General features: G+C 45.5%; 1 protein-coding gene across 1 annotated transcript in view; it reads left to right on the plus strand.

The window, feature by feature from the left end:
* The window catches only part of LOC111145192 (WDFY family member 4), a 293,576-nt gene that overhangs the window by 65,075 nt on the left and 212,187 nt on the right, over nucleotides 1-16,314 (plus strand). The window contains exon 13 of the mRNA XM_022499912.1: nucleotides 2,468-2,561. Coding sequence (XP_022355620.1) covers nucleotides 2,468-2,561 — 94 coding nt within the window. The remainder of the gene's footprint in view (nucleotides 1-2,467; nucleotides 2,562-16,314) is intronic.

Genomic DNA, 16,314 nt, shown 5'->3' on the forward strand with positions numbered 1-16,314 from the left:
AGCAACTGATTTCTGTACATTGATTTTATATCCTGCAACATTACTGAATTGCTGTATGAGTTCTATTAGTTTGGGGGTGGAGTGTTTTGGATTTTCCATATAAAATATCATGTCATCTGCGAAGAGAGAGAGTTTGACTTCTTCATTGCCAATTCGAATACCTTTTATTTCTCTTTATTGTGTGATTGCTGTTGCTAGGACTTCTAATACTATGTTGAACAAGAGTGGCGAGAGTGGGCATCCTTGTCGTGTTCCTGATGTCAAAGGGAAGGCTGTCAGCTTTTCCCCATTGAGGATGACATTCACTGCGGGTTTTTCATAGATAGATTTTATGAAGTTGAGGAATGTTCCCTCTATCCCTATACTTTGAATTGTTTTAATCAGGAACGGTTGCTGTATCTTGTCAAATGCTTTTTCTGCATCCATTAGGGGGACCATGTGGTTCTTCTCTCTTCTCTTATTGATTTGTTCTATTACATTAATTTGCGAATGTTGAACCACCTTTGCATCCCATGGACAAATCCCACCTGGTCATGGTGGATAAATCTTTTTAATACACTGTTGGATCCTATTAGCTAGGATCTTGTTGAGAATCTTAGCATTTGTTTCCTTTGCCTCTGGGGACATGTCGTGAAGGAGGTTGCTGTGGCCGATGTCGAAGAGGTTACTGCCTGTGTTCTCCTAGAGGATTTCTTACACTTTAAAAAATCTTTTTCCTTTTTGTTGTTCAGACTGGGCAATTTCTATTGATCTGTCCTTAAATTCATGGACTCTCTCTCATCTCATTTTCTTATTGTTTGCACTTAGTGAGATTTTTAAATTTGTTATTGTATTTTCAGTTCTTAAATTCCATTTGGTTCTTTTTTATTGCTCCCATTTCTTTACTGAGACTTCTTTGTTTTTCATCCATTTCAATAATATTCACCCTTATTCCTTAGAGTGTGGTATATAAACAGCGGATTTAAAGTTTTTGCCTGATTAAAAAAAATAAAATTTTTGTCTGATAGTTTCAACATCTGGGTCATCTCAGGCTTGTCATCTGTTGATTATCTTTTTCTGTGTGAGGTATTGATATTTCCCTGCTTTGTTCTATGCTAAGTAATATAAAATTGTGTCCTGGATATTTTAAATGTTATGAACTCTGGCATTTGTTGACATCTGGAGAATGCTGATTGTTTTGTGTCACCAGGCAAGCAACCAGGTTAAGTTTAGCCTGAAAGTTCTTACGCACCTTTCTGTGGACCATGTTTCTTTATTTGGCTTCACAGACTTGGCAGTTGAGGTTTGATCTACCCTATATTTGCCCCGTGCAGTAGCCAGTCATGGGTGGTCTTTACCCTTGAGTTCAGTTCTCAAAGCCTTAGGAATGTGGTTAAGGGTCACATCCACACATGCAACTCAGAATTGAGGCCAGAGGTTGATACGAAGTCTGACTTTCTTAAGCCTCCTCCTCTTCATGTCTCCCCAACACTTCATGTCTACCAGGGGTCTCTTCCTTCTCCTCTGTCTAGGAAGCTGAGGCTTTAGTTTTCCTGCTTTGCCATGTACCTCCTACCACTGCATCTGTTTCTGGTGCCAAGCAGGGAAAGGAAATAGAGAGACAAGAGCGATGGAGATTTTGCCTACATTCTTAGAACCATAGTTCTTCTGGTTAGAGAGAAGGATTTGTCTTCTCCTAGATACTCAGACACCTGCCTGGCTGCTGCTACTGCTATGAGGTTGTCTGGAGTCTGACTGAGAAAGAATGAAGGAACTTAACAAAGAAAATCTCAGGGCCTCTCCTCCATGCTCTGTGACCTGTAGGAGCCTACTTTTCTGTTCCTCAGCCCAGAAACAGAGATGTTTTCTTGGCACTCTGTCCTTGTCTGTACATGGTGCACATTTCTGTTTTCAGATGTCCTCTGAGCCCATACCCAGGAATTCTGGAGGGGGACACCCCAGGAAATTCAATGCAATTGAATGGTGCTGTGGGTTTGGTTTCCTTCTCTGCTACCACTTACTTTTCAGAGTCATCAGAGAACTGCTTATTTGTTCTATGTGAGTTTTGAGTTGCATTCAGGGGGTAGGGCAGAGTTGAGTATGCCTACACACCTTGAAGGGACTCAGAAATGCTTGTGTGTACGTGTTTAACATAAACGGAGAGCCTTTCTATCTCCTTTATGCCTGGAGGGAAGGGGAGAGGACCAGGCGACTTACTTGCATTGAATATCGACTATGAGCCAGCCACTGTGTCCTGGGGCCCAAAAGCATTATTCTATGTCTCTCTGAGAGAAGTATGGTATTATGGGTTCCACATACAGCTGGGGAAAATTAGGCTCAGATTAATTAGTTCAAAGTTATATAGATCATACGTGGTAGAATAAGGATGTGTCTTGTGGCCTGTCAGAGAAAGATTCAGAAAGGTTTGTGAAAAACAGAAGAGACTAGAAAACTCAAAGCTGATATCCTGCTTGCCCTCTCTCTGCAGGGTGGATGAAGGGGACGCTGTGATCATGCACCCTGGGGTCCTGTGCATCATGGTGAGACTGCTGCCTCGGTTGTACCACGCAGACCACCCCCAGGTACTTGTGGATGAACACACGTATTTGTCTTTCTCACATGATGACTCACTTAAGCTCCTTCTGGCCAGATTTCTTCTTCTTTGCCTTTGCCCTCAGTACCCTGCATTAGCGGAGCCCCCTCCCTCCCCCAACGTGAAGCTCCTCCTGCAGGGTAGAGTCAGTGTCCATGACCCTTGATTGAGTTCTGCTGCCCTTCCCTCCAAGGCCATTTGAAACAGGTCATTTCTGCTGGTGAAGTGACCCTACTAAAATCCACAGCCAAACACAAACTAGCTGAAATGATTCTGCCTTCATGAGGCCAGCCCTGGGTACTGAGGACAGCACTGGGCATTGGTGGGGCTGGAAGTCCTCCCCACTGCCCCTGGTAGTCATCCATCCTGTGGGTGCTGGCTGTGATCATGGCTCGGTACTCTGTATAGGACATGCCGGGCTAACAAGATGGACACTGTCCCTGGATCCTGTGTCTCTCACGGGGACCAAGAGATGGTGCCAGTGCAGACAGACTGAATAAATAAGCCCACAAATGAATATACAATGACAGATTGTGACAAGTGATAATAATAGGGAAAAATAAGATGCTGAGAAAGAATAATGGGAATGGAGGTGGGGGAAGACCTGATTAAATCTAATTTAGAGGAAGGGGTGGAGGTCAGGGAAGCCGTCTCCTAGATGGTGACATTCAACCAGGGCCCTGAAAGATGAGTAGCAATTAACCAGCCAGGAAGGAGCCTGCTGCAGGCGGCTGGGGTGGGAGCAGAGGGGGAGAGTGGGAAATGTGCCAGATGGGGCAGGCGCAGGATGGCTGGAGCCCTGCTTATGGATGGAGTTTTATCCCTAGGGTAGCAAGAAGCCTTGCAAAGGAGGAGAGGATGACTCTATCAGGTTTTTGTATCAAAAACCCTCCCTGTTTATTGCATGGGGAATGGCCTAGGAATGGGGACAAAAGTTCGAAATCCATGTCTGCAGGACCACATTGAAGGTGGCTCAGCTAGGGTGGTGTCTGGGCAAGTGTGAAGAGAGAGGAGAGACAAACTCACGGGACCCCGAGATGAGGTCCAGGGGGTGGGAAGAGGGAGAGAAAAAAAAAACCCAAAACAAAACCACCCAAGTTCCTGTCCTCACAGAATGAGGGGCTCCACAGCAGGATGAAAGGATTGAGTAACAGAACAAGGCAGTTCTTGTTGAGGAAAACCTGGAGAATCCATGCTCTAATGAGTGCAGAGGAGAGGGTACGAACTGGACTGAGCAACCAGGTGTGATGCTGGACCTTTTCATGGTTTGTCCTCATTGCCGTTTTCTTGGGAGTATTATTTGTCTCTGTTTTTACCAGTGGGGAAACAGAGGCTTAGATAATTTAAATGACTTGGAAGGATTCTCAGTTGGCGGACCTGGTATTAAATGTGGTCCTACCTGGTGGCAGGTCTCCTGGTCTTCCCCTTGCGCAGTTGTGGCTTCTGCAGGAGGAATGAGGGACTGGGGTTGCGGGTTCAGCTGGGCTTTGTCCAGGACCTAAAAATGAAGTGATATGTTCTAGGAAGAAATGAACACTAATGGTGTCATTAATCACAGCCTGAAAATGACAATGACCTAGTAAAATGTTGCAAACCTGCCAAAATCAGTGAGAAAAGTGGAGCGGGGAGCAAAAGCCTTGATGTGTAGGGAAGGGAACTGTTTTCACCAAGGAAATTCTGTAGTATTTCATACAGGCTTGCAAAAAAGGGCTGACTTGGTTCCATGTCTCTATGTCCCTTTATAACTGGAATCTTTTTTCTGGTTCCTGCTCCTTTGCTGGAAAGTGACCATGAAGTGATGATCAAACCAATGAAGAGAGACTCATCTCATAGTAAAATAGAATGCACTTATATTTTTCTACACTTGCAGAAAATAAGTAGGCTGGAGCAAAATGGGCTTGATCGCTTCTTCTGTTACCTGTTGCTGTGTGACAAAGTGCCACCCAGTTAGCAAACTATGTCATTCTTTCTCACGGTGGCTGTGGGGTAGGAATTCCGACAGCCTCAGCAGGAACAGCCCGTCTTTGCACCCCAAGGTGATGGGTGGGCTGGACCATTTAAGATGTCTTCCTTACTCACACAGATGGCACCTCACTGGGCTGTCTCCAATGACAGGAGTCTCTTGGGCTGGGCCAGATGCCTGGGGCCTTGATTGAAGCTGTTATAATAGCATTCTGGGTTCTTCTCCATGTAGTGCTCTCCGTCCAGCCTCTATCCATGCTCCTTCAAGTGAATTCTCCATCAGGCCACATAATAGCTCAGGGCTCCCAAAGGCACAAAAGCAGAAACTTCCAGGTCCTCCAAAGGCTTAGGCCTTGAACGAGCTGACCTTGCTTCCACGGCATTTGTTGGTCAAAGTGAGTCACAGGTTCAGCTTAGACTCAGTGGGAAGGGCCATATGCCTCCTCTACTGATGTGAGGGGTTACATGTGTGTAAAGGACAGAGGGGATTGTTGGGGGTCATCTTTTAAGACCAGCACCTACTTGCCTTAAGCATCAACTGGTAGATAAAAATATTTGACCCTGAAATAAAGCATCTTCTAGTTCTTTATGTCTTCTAGTCATTTAGTTGTCTCAAATCTGGGACTTTACTTTCTTTACCTTGATGTTCAAGACAGGGTCTGCCTGGACCATTTTGGACACTAATCACACTCAGGGCTACCTATGTGCCAGGCCTGTTGTTTCATCAGTATTCATAACAGCTCATCCCAGCACACTAGAATCTTCCCACATGGTAGGGACTTGAGGCTCAAGAAAGGTGGGTGACTTCCTGCAGTCATGGAACTGGTGACGGGAGGTCTGGAACTCACTCCCCGGCCCCAGATCAAGGTGTGTTTGATGAATGCTCTCTCATCTTTGCAGCTTTTGCAGAATGTAAGGTCATGATCTCTTGGCATTGCCCAATTTTGCAGGTGCAATAGCTTTACAGTAAGGATGTCTGGCTTTCTTAGCTGTATTTCCAGCCATACAGTGTACCTGGAATGAGAACAACCAAGCCAGTGGTTTGGGCGGCCTTAGCAGCCAAATGTTTGCTGATGGGTGTGTCGTGCCCAACTCCATGGCGGTGATGACTGATGAAATGATGCAGAGCAGAGAGTGGCCTGTCTCTCTGCAGCTCTTACATGGGAACTGTGGCTGAATTTGAGTTTCAGATAAACTCTGTGCCTTGTCATGTTAGTGTATGGAGTGGAACTCGATGGCCATCAGATGCATTAAGTATGCAAATGAGAATTCCATCTGGTAGGATTCTTTTTCTCTATTCAGGTCACAATAAGTAATTTAGGAAAAGTCTAATTCTCCCTCACTGTCTCTCAAAATGCAAATGAAATGTAGTCGTGCGTTTTCTCAAATATTTTCTGCAGATGCCAAATCAGCAGCTATTAAAAGTTGAATAATTACAGTAATTAATTTCTGAAAGGGGAGGGTGGGAAACCTCATAACAATCAATAGAATAGTAAATCAAATGAGAAAGGAGACCACACAGGAAAATGCTGGAATGAAAAGGACTGCAGGACTGCATCTTCAGGGCAGGAAATTTCAGTAGATGGCAGTGTTACGAAGAAGATGGAATATGAGTTCCCCTCATCTCCCTGTCCATTGGCCTGCCGGCTCCCAGCATTGCACTCTTAGCCACCTTCCTATCTGACAGATGAGAAATTGATGGCTTTCCAAGGTACAGATGTCATTTCAAGAGTGACAACTTAAATAACTACATATATGGGTGGTCTGATTTATTTCTAATTATGGCCACATGAAATTTGTTTTGCTTACAACCAAAAGGTGTCTTCCCCCTCTCCAAAATGCTAGCACCACGAGCTGCTCTTAGAAAAATAACCCAGCTGTGTCATCATCAATATTAAAATTGGACTGTGGGAATCGCTGTGAATGAGGCAGAAATGGCATCCAGCTCAGTTCTCTGGGAGCTGAGTTGGCCTCAGAACTAAACAACTGATTAGAAAGAAGACATTTTCCCTTTCTGTCATGCTCAGCAGCCACAAGGGTCTTGCTCTGTGAGGGCTCTCTGGTCCCCAGCATCACTGTGTTTTCATCAGGACTGTGGCCTTTATTCAGTTCCTGGCAGAGGGATATTTGCTTGTGTGCACGAGGACTGTTAACTCAGAGGGTGGGAAGCCAGAACCAGGTTAACAGAGGTGGAGCGCACAGTGCTTTAGAACAACTAATGTGATCCATATGTACCTGTGAATAATTTTACTCAGCACCTTCCAGATGCCACTGGGGATTCAGACATGAATGTCACAGGAGCTCACAGTTGGAGTTGAGGATGGCTAGGGAGAGGAGCGTAGAAGACAGTAAGACCACACTTTGTTGCCTAGAACAGAGGTTTGCCCACTGGGCCTTGGGACAGAGGGGAAGGAAAGCCAGAGAGTTGGGGAAATTGGAACCAGGCTTTAAGGAAAAGACGTGCCCATGGCAGATCAGCTGGAGGAGGGAGGGGAGAGAAGATCATCCACAGAGAGAGGTACATGTGAAGATGTCCATTTGGGGACTCTGAGTAGTTCAGCTGGGCTAGGATAGACCGTGTGGGTAGAGGGGCAGTGTGTGGGGCTGCGATGTGCAGTCAAAGCCACACCATGAAGGACGCTGAGTACCATGCTAAGAGAATTGAATTTTCTTGGGGTACCATCCATCATCATCATCATCATCACCATCATCAGTATTACCACGAGCACTACAGTCTTTACTGAGCACCTGCTATATGAGGGCAGAGTTCAGGCTCCAAAGACAGCAGAATGTCATCAGATCTCACCTCTGCCACTTCACAGTCACACAGACACAGGAAATGATTCAGCTTCCACGATCCTTCACTTTCTTTGCTGTCATATGGGGGTAATAATATTATCCTGTGGCATTATTGTGAGGATTAAATGCAATGAGTCCTTAGCATGGTGAGCAGAACATACACTGCATCATGGGAAACTGTTACTAAATGGTGGAATTACTGCTACTAGTTGCCAGAAACTCTACAAATGCTTTATCCCTTAATCTTTATAATAACCCTGCAGGGTGAATATCAGTATCCCCACTTTGCTGATGAGGACTTGAAACTTGTAGAAGTTCCTAGGTGGTGGATGTACGTGTTGCCAGGCTCCTGGACCTCCTGCCTCTGTGCTAAGTGGCTTTTCCTGTATGGACGTGGTAGCCATGGGAGGGCTTTGGAAAGCAGCAACACGATCAGACCTGAGTATTACAGAGACTCTGATCTACAGTCAGCCAGAACTGAGTCACTGTTGTGTGTGTTCCAGATTCTACTGCCACGGAAATGTCCTGCGCGGTCTGATGGGACACAGAAAAGATCGGGCTCAGGGCTGCGTTCATCTATCAACTCACTCATGTCTTAATTTAGAAAAGGGTGCCATTTTCTGGAATTAGCCTGCATTTCAAACACATTGAAATAATTGTATGGGTTTCAAATAACTGAAATATTGACAGCATTAATAGCTCTGGGTAGCATTGTGTAAGGGCATGCTATTTGAAAAGAGCTATTTTCTCCAACAAGGAAATGGGTAAAGTAGGAGACTCATTTTGTTAAAGTATGACACCTTAGAAATTCCAAATATGTTGAATTTTAGATATCCTGTCTTCTTTCATACTAAAACCCCATCCCCCAAATTTCTGTTGTTCCTGGAAAAATGTCAAGCCTGGTCAAGATTCAGTTTACTTTTTAGGGTAGTCTTTAAAATAGAGCAAATACACATAATCTCACATGTTGACCAAAAGGATCAAAGGAAAAACACACTGGATGTAGAACGATGGTGTAGAAGTTAAAGCTGTATGGGAAGACTTCTGGCCCAATTATCAGGGGACCTTGTTTTAGCCCCTTTTCCCATCATTAGTTCTGTGATTGATGTAGGCTACTTCCGGTTCCCACACCTTGGTTTCAGCTACTCAGATTTGGCCTAGATCACAGGGGTTGCAAACTCAATGTCTTGGGGCCCGGGAGGTGAAAGAACTGTATCAGTGGAAATAATAGGGAATGGTGAGGTCTGTGGCTGTTGGGAAGGGTACTTGTTCTGCCTAAAGGCACTTTTACTTAAATAGGGGGCAGTAAAACAGAAGGAAAGCCAGACTATGCCCACCAAATAAAACACTTCTAGACACCATCAATTTAGAACCCTTGTGTGATCAGGGTTCCCTCCCTTATAATGAGTGCATCACACTGTGTTAAAATCATGGGCTTTGGAGTAGGACTGGGTTGAATGTCAGTTCCGATACTCATTAGCTGTGTGACCTTAGGAAATTGATGTATCTCCAAGTCTTAGTGTTCCCTTAATATATTTTCCCATTGGGAAAAATAGTGGAAAATATAGTTGTAATGTACTTAGCACAGTACCTGGCACACAGTATCTTCTTATCATACACTGGCTCCATTATATACCATTATATACCAAAAGCACCCTTTTCTTCTAGCTTGGCAGTCTGTATTCCTAGGACTTTGGGTCATGGCATATAGAAATTCAGAAATAGAAATGGAAGGTAATACATTTTAGGTATATTTCCAACTGGAGTTTTACTATTATTAAATTATTAACAGAGAATTGATATTGAGCTATATATTATAGTCTGCTTGTGAATCAAAAGCCTGAGTCCTCTCTTCTGCCTGTTTTGCATTTGATCCATGACCTGAGTGAACTCAAATGGCAGATGACATAGATCTGGGAGGAGGACTTACCCACTGGCTGACAAAATGGGGATGTGAAGGGTCTCTACCAGCCTGAGGAATGTATCAGAATCCCTTTGGGTCGAAATTCAGCAGAGATGATCAGGCCTATGCTCATGTCTTAAAGCACATATACACTGGGCTGGGAAGGATGGAATAGAGTATGTGGAAGAGTCCTAGAGGGTTTAGTGCATGGCCAGTAATTGTCCCAAGTTGGGTGAGGACACTGCTATGGTGAGTTCTACTTCCCTCTATATTTATAGAAGTATAGTGCCCAGCTAAAGGGAAGTGGTAGTCCCATGACCCCTTAACACTACATCTGTGTTTGTCCAGAGGTGAGAAGCCAGGATGGCGAGGGATCTGAAAAACCTCCTTAGTCATGGAAGGAATGGTGAAGAGATCTGAGGGTTGGAAGCTTAGAGAGAGAAGACATTGGGGACATAAGAGCTGAGCAGGTACTTGTTAGTCAGCTGGTGGTAGAACAGTGCACACAAAGACCAGTTAGTTAAATAGCAGATGGTTTGGGCTCAATGTAAGGATATACTTGTCCAGACTAGATGGACAGCTGAAGAGGTGGTTCCAAGGGGCTCGGAAATGTGGCCACTGGCAAGTTACATATATATGAGACTCCACCTAGCCTTTCAAGATGGCAGAAATGGTCAAACCCATTTAGGTCTTGCACACAGCAAATACTGTGTACCAGTTACTAAATTCAGATGATGCCAGTGTGGGCCAAAGCCATGAACACTTAGTTTTTCCTGTAAGTTTTGAGACATTGGCCTAGAACAGGATAGGATAGGTACCCCCTTCCCACCCTACAGAGTCACCAGTTTCAACTGACTTTGCCTTGAAAACCCAGAGCTGGCCAGTGCTCTGCAATCTTCAGCACCTGGGGGCCTGTGAAGCAGCGATCCCAGCGGCAAAGTGGAATTGAATTTCTGGTTTGAATTCCTGTCCCTCCACACACTGTGCAATCTCAGTAAGCTGTAATCTCTTTGGGCCTCAGTTCCCTCTTCTGTAAAATGGAGTAATAATAGCATCCAGCTGATGGTGTTCCAGGATTAAATGAGCCAGTATGTGAAAGCACTTAGAAGAGTCAGCCTTCAAATAGTGAGTGGGCAGTGGCGTTAGCTCCCATCGCAGCCATGGGGCCTGTGAACATGGTAGGTGTGTCCTCCTGCTCTTGCACTGAGCTGGTGTGATGCACAGTGGCCATGCAAAGCAGGTGCTTGGTTGGAAGGAGTCTTACTGGTATTAAAAGAGAAGACCATGACTAAGAAGAGTTAATATCCTGAAAACACTTGCATCCTATAAGAAAAAGCACTTTCACAGAAACTGTTTCTACTGACTCCCCCAAACAACATACCAGGGATGTCAGTATTTTCCATTATTCCTGTTTTAAACCTAAGCAACTGAGGCCTTGAGAAAATAAGGAACTAGTCCAGGTTCACCCATTAGTTAGTGTTAAAACAGCCTGAGAACCTAGCTGTGGGGAGATTTTGGTGCCCTCTGCCTAGAGGGAGAAGGGAGGATGAATGTCTGCCTGAAAGCTCAGAACCAACACACCAGGGCTTAAGCCACAGTTGGCGTGTGAATAGATCCTTCATCTCTAGAAGAGATGGTGTCCTCTGCAGTCTTCTTCCAGGAAACTTCTCCAGACACTCATGGATGGCTATCTGTTAGCCACAACAAAAATCTGCTTTAAAAATATCTCTTAGCAAAAGTTGTGCCAACAGCGTACTTTGGCTAAAGCACCAGAGACACTCAGGGACGTTTAAACCACCTTTTCCTGGGTGGGTAGGAGGGGGAGGAAGCCTTGGCCCTAGGTGGGAAGGATTCGGGCTGGAGAGTGGTGTTGGGCCCCATACAGCCATCCGCTGGGCTCCATTGCTCACCTGACCCAGCTCTCATGCAGTCTCCAAGGTGTTGGAAGCTCTCCACTGATGTTACAGGTTCCAGGCTGGGCAGGCATCCTCCTGGATGGATGTCTGCAGGCTGGTTTCCCTGGTGGTGTTCTCAGGGCTGACCACAGACTCGTTGCAGGGGAGATTGTTGGGTACTGGGGGTGAGGAAGCCCAGCTGATAACTACTCGATCTCTCCAGCCTTTCCCTGAAAGGCCATGCCCACTTTCACCCCTTCATCTTTGCACCTGCTGTCCACACCCCTGGGAAGACCATTTTCCCTGCTGGCCAGGTTCTTTCCTCATTGTCCTCCAATACCTTTTCTGGGCACTCTCGGCCCTCTGGGGTAGGGGTACCTCCTATGTTCTAGAACACTTTCGCCCCTTGTGCTGGCACTTAGTAGGCAACTATTGCATTTGAGGCAGAGACAGGTGCTGGGCAACAAGGGTGAAGAGTCATTGTCTCAGGCAGCGGTTCACAGTGTGCTGGGGACGGGGGGTGGTGGGAAGAGGTCTGTCTATCATCTATCTACCGAGAGAACCATCAGAGTATGGTATTTATGATTGAGGTATGGACGGTGCTATTTGGGGAAATCAGGAAAGGTTTCTCAGGTGAGAGAACATGTGAATTGTCTCTTGAATAATAAGTAGGAGCTCAGTGAAGGGATGGGGCTGGAAAGGACATTCACAGCTTTGGGCATCAGTCAAAAAGGGCATAGGATATTCAGCAAAGGGAGAGAATGTTACTAGGGCTGGAGCGTGGGGTGGACCAAAGGGAAAGATGAAGTGAAGTTGGAAAGAGACAAATACTTTATAAATACAAGATCCTAGGCTTCTGTTATCAGGCAGCATCAGACATCATATGCGTGTAGTTTGTGAAGGAAGCATCCACATGCAGCTCAGTCTTAGTTGCAAATCTATTCAGTGACATCAAGGAAACCATGCCTTTAGATGTAGGTTCTGCTCATTCAGTGGGACTCGGACCTCTTACTCATAAACCAAGATCACAAACTCCCACACCTACAAGGCCATGTGGACAGCACAAATGAGTCTACCAGGCTGATGGGGACTGTGGCAAAAAGGAAAATGTGCACCCATATATAGAAAGAACTAATTCTAAGTAAGCAAAGATAACCATAAGAACTTGTCAAATGACACTCATCCATGAGTCCTATTTACTTGTGCTATTTCTGAAGAGCCGAGGTCACTTAACTTGTACTATCGCTTTTCCAAAACCATTGAAGACCATTTCAACCAAATTGGAATAAGCAACTAATCCAAATTTGGGTAGCTCCGTAGAACTCCCTGGTTCTTTCTAAGTGTCTGGAGGAAACAGACATGGTCATCCTAAGGTTTTTACATCTGTGTCAGGACACACTGTAGACTTATGTGTCCAAAGCCCATGCCTGCTGGGAGGGACACACCCCACCAAGACCCAGCCCTCACTGGACTCTGGGACTGTATGAATCTGGACCAGAAGAGAAAGCGGGGGAGAGAGAGAGAGAAAGAACAACAAACATCCACAGGGGGGCAAGGATAGACTTGAAGCCACGACTGTTAAGTGGAGAAAGTAAAAAAATCCTGAAGGCTGACCCACAAATCGCTCTGTGATAAGTTGCCTTGTGGGTCCTGCCCGCCGGCCAGCCTGGTGACCCCACGCACTCACCATGGAGCCCTAATTGAACCACCATCCCCTAGTCTGCATTGGAAGTAATATGCGTTAGGAAAATCAATCCATTTGTAGGGGGAGAAACCAGACTGGTTTCCTGCCACTGCTCATATTTTCACTAAAACCCCATTTTACTGGAACCAACATTGAAAAAAAAAGCACATTTTATTCAAAACAAGGCAATATTGGTATTGACAGAGCTGCAGTGATAATGAGGATGATCAATTTTCCCTCCTCCATTATGGGGTATTGAGCAATTTTGGAGTAAACTTGTGGCATCATTAGACAAGATCAGCATTTCTCCCTTTTGAAAACTTTTGCCTTTTTTTTCTTTGCTTTTTTTTTTCTTCTTTTCTCTTTTGCATATTTAGATTTTAAGTAGCTCTTCTCTGGTGGATGAAAAAGAAAAAAAGCAAACAACAACGAAAAAAGAAAGCCCAAAGCCCTCAAAGTAGTAAGTGAAGTGTTGATAATAAAACTGGAGATTGTAGACATTTCTTTCTAATTCTTATTAATAATACATTGTGGTGTTGTTTTTGCATCTTGCTTCTACAGACTGTTTCCCCAACTTTCATCCCAAATTAAAAGACTGTCGTTACCAGATAATCTAGGTTCTGGAAGGGGGAAATTCAAATGAAGAAGGCAGAGGCTCCCTTTGTGTTCTGAGAGGAGGAGACAGGAGGAAAGGCAGAGGTGTGGACTCCGTGGGGTGCAGGGAAGGATGCTGAGAGCAGTAGAAGAAAGATCTGGGGAAAGGGAGGCAAAGAGGCTGGGTAGATTTCCACGTGGAGGAACTCCTCAAAGCAAAAGTGGTGGAATTTTTCAGTGCAGATGAGTTTTGGCATTTCTTCCTTCTATCTCTGGTTCCCATTGGGCTGTACATTGCCTCTAACAGTTTATACTGGCCACGCCAATACTGCAGTGACAGGGAAGGGCTGATCTCAGTCCATTCAGGCAGCTATAACAAAACACCATAGACTTGGTGGCTTCTAAAGAACCAAAACTTATTTCTCATAGTTCCAGCAGCTGGAAGTCCCAGAGCATGGTGCTGGCAGACTCAGTGTCTGCTGGGGACCCACTGCCCCATTCATGGCCCCATTCTTACTGTGTCCATACATGGTACAAGGCAAGAGAAGGCTCTCTGGGGTCCCTTTTATAAGGGCACTAATCGCATTCATGAAGGATCCACTCTTAGGTCCCAATCACCCCACAAAGGCCCCCAACTCCGTACATATCCTGTTGGAAATTAAGTTTCAACATATGAATTCTGGGGGACAAAGACATCCAGTGCATTACAGGGGTCATATTATCCCAATGACGAGATCTTCCCTTGGCATCAGGGATGGTGGCAAAATGGTGACGTTTCAGAAGGACAAAATCCTGTCTCAGAACAATTGCCCTTAAAACCATTCTAATGAGGTTTAAATTTTAAACTAAAATTAAGATGGTCTAAGATTTTAAGTTGAAAGTGTTACTGAAGATATTGTAAATATGGAAATTTCACTGAATGCCATCAGTTTGAGACAGGAGCTCTGGTTGATGTGCTCCTGGAAGGAGGAAGGGAGGGTGAAGGGTGAGCTGTATGACCCATTCATTTTTTTTTAAATCTAAAAATTCATGATAAGTAGTGTAAATATGTGTCCCATACATTTTAATCCTTAAAACATATATACTACCAAGTGGTGTTTATGACCTAAGGATGAATGCCACCGCCTTCTTAATTTCTGTCCCTTAGTGATACAGATATACTCTCGACTATGTGTCAGGGTGTTCCAAAATCTCTGCATGTGTGAGGTCGAGATGGGAAGTGAGGTGATCTTCAGCATGGAGTCTGGGGTCAAAGCCAGGCTCTGACCTTCCCACGTGGCCTGAACAATGTACTTCTCTGGGCTCAATTTCCTCATCTGTGAAATGGGCAGAGTAAAATTACATCCCTCATAGGGTTCCTCAAAGGGACTCTATAACCTATACATATCAAAATGCTTAGACTGAGGTCTGGCACATCCTGAATACCCAGGAAATATTCTCATCTCACGGTAAAATTTGGCTGCTGTAGGAGATGCCAGGCCTGGATTCCCTTCTAAATCCAGGAGCTCTGTGCAATGTGTGAGGGGCTGCAGGGAACCCCTCCTTCCCAGACACTGTAACTCAGCTGCTAGAGCCTGTTTCTCACTGTGCTGAGACTGTTCCCTCTCCTGTCTTGCCTGTAGTCCATGATTCCCTTGAGAGCAGGGACAGTGTTGTGTTAATCTTGAAATGCCTAGAGATGTACCCAGAGCCTGACATTGAAGAGACAGTTAATAACTTGTTTAAGGGAGAGAGGGAAGAGGGGGAAGCAAGAAAGGACCCCAAGAAAGCTTTCATGGGAGGTGTGCATATCAGATGGTCTGTGACTCAAGGGGACAAGAAGCCAGTCATCCTTAGAAGGAGATGATTCAAATTAGTGCCTTTGTGGTTAGTCCTGGCTTTCCACTGGGACTAACCTAGACATGATCTACATTGTCCGAGGTCTCTTTTCTTGAAACCAAAAACTAGGGCAAAGGTGTGCAGTATGAAAAGCATACCAAGGCCCCAGGTTGGGTTCCTGGGAGGTAGAGCCCAAGACTGGGGTACAGGTACATCAGATCCTTCAAGGGAGGGACTCGGGAGGGGAGTGGAGGAAGGAGATGGTGTAGGAGAAGAAGCTCAACGGGGATGTGCCATCAGCTGAAGTCCAGCCTCAGCCTGAGCCACCAGGGCGGGGCCCTCAGGGCATGAATTGCACCACAAAGACTGAAGGGTGCGACTTCATGGGCTACGGTCGGGTGTGTGGTGTGTGTGTATGTACACATGGCAGGTGGGTGTGTGTATATTTGCATGCATGTGTACGTGCACGAATGCATGCACACAAGGATATGTATAGTTCTGTGGGTATGTATATACGTATGCACACATATGTGCACACATGTGCACGTATGTGTACACACGTGTGTACATGCATGCAGAGTACATGTGTACATATGCATTTGTGTGTGCATGCATGAATATACATGGGGGGCCACTTAGCAGGGGATAGGTGGGGCAGGGCAGCTCCCCCTTGGAGGACTGCTGTCCTCCAGAGAAGGGGGAGTGGTGATGGGTACATTCATCTGGAGGAGGAGATCTGGGGGAGGGTCCCATAGCATCCACGGCAGGAAAGTGCCATTAAGTTCTAACTGGTATCCCTCTCACTTCAGACCCTATCACATATAATAGTGAAAGAGAATGTGGGAAGTCCTATGAGGACTCCCTACCCCTAACACCTCCACCCCTGCTCCAAACTGTTATCTACAGAGGCCTGGGAATTCCAGGGGTTGATATTTTTATGAAGAAAGGAAGATTGCTAGGGCACCGGGGGGACTCAGTTGGTTAAGCAGCTGCCTTCAGCCCAGGTCATGATCCCAGGGTCCTGGGACTGAGCCCCATGTCGGGCTCCCTGCGCAGTGGAGAGCCTGTTTCTCTCTCTCCCTTTGCC

Source organism: Enhydra lutris, unplaced genomic scaffold, assembly GCF_002288905.1.
Source record: "Enhydra lutris kenyoni isolate GAN:26980312 unplaced genomic scaffold, ASM228890v2 scaffoldscaffold12, whole genome shotgun sequence".
In the NCBI taxonomy this organism is placed as follows: Eukaryota; Metazoa; Chordata; class Mammalia; order Carnivora; family Mustelidae; genus Enhydra; species Enhydra lutris.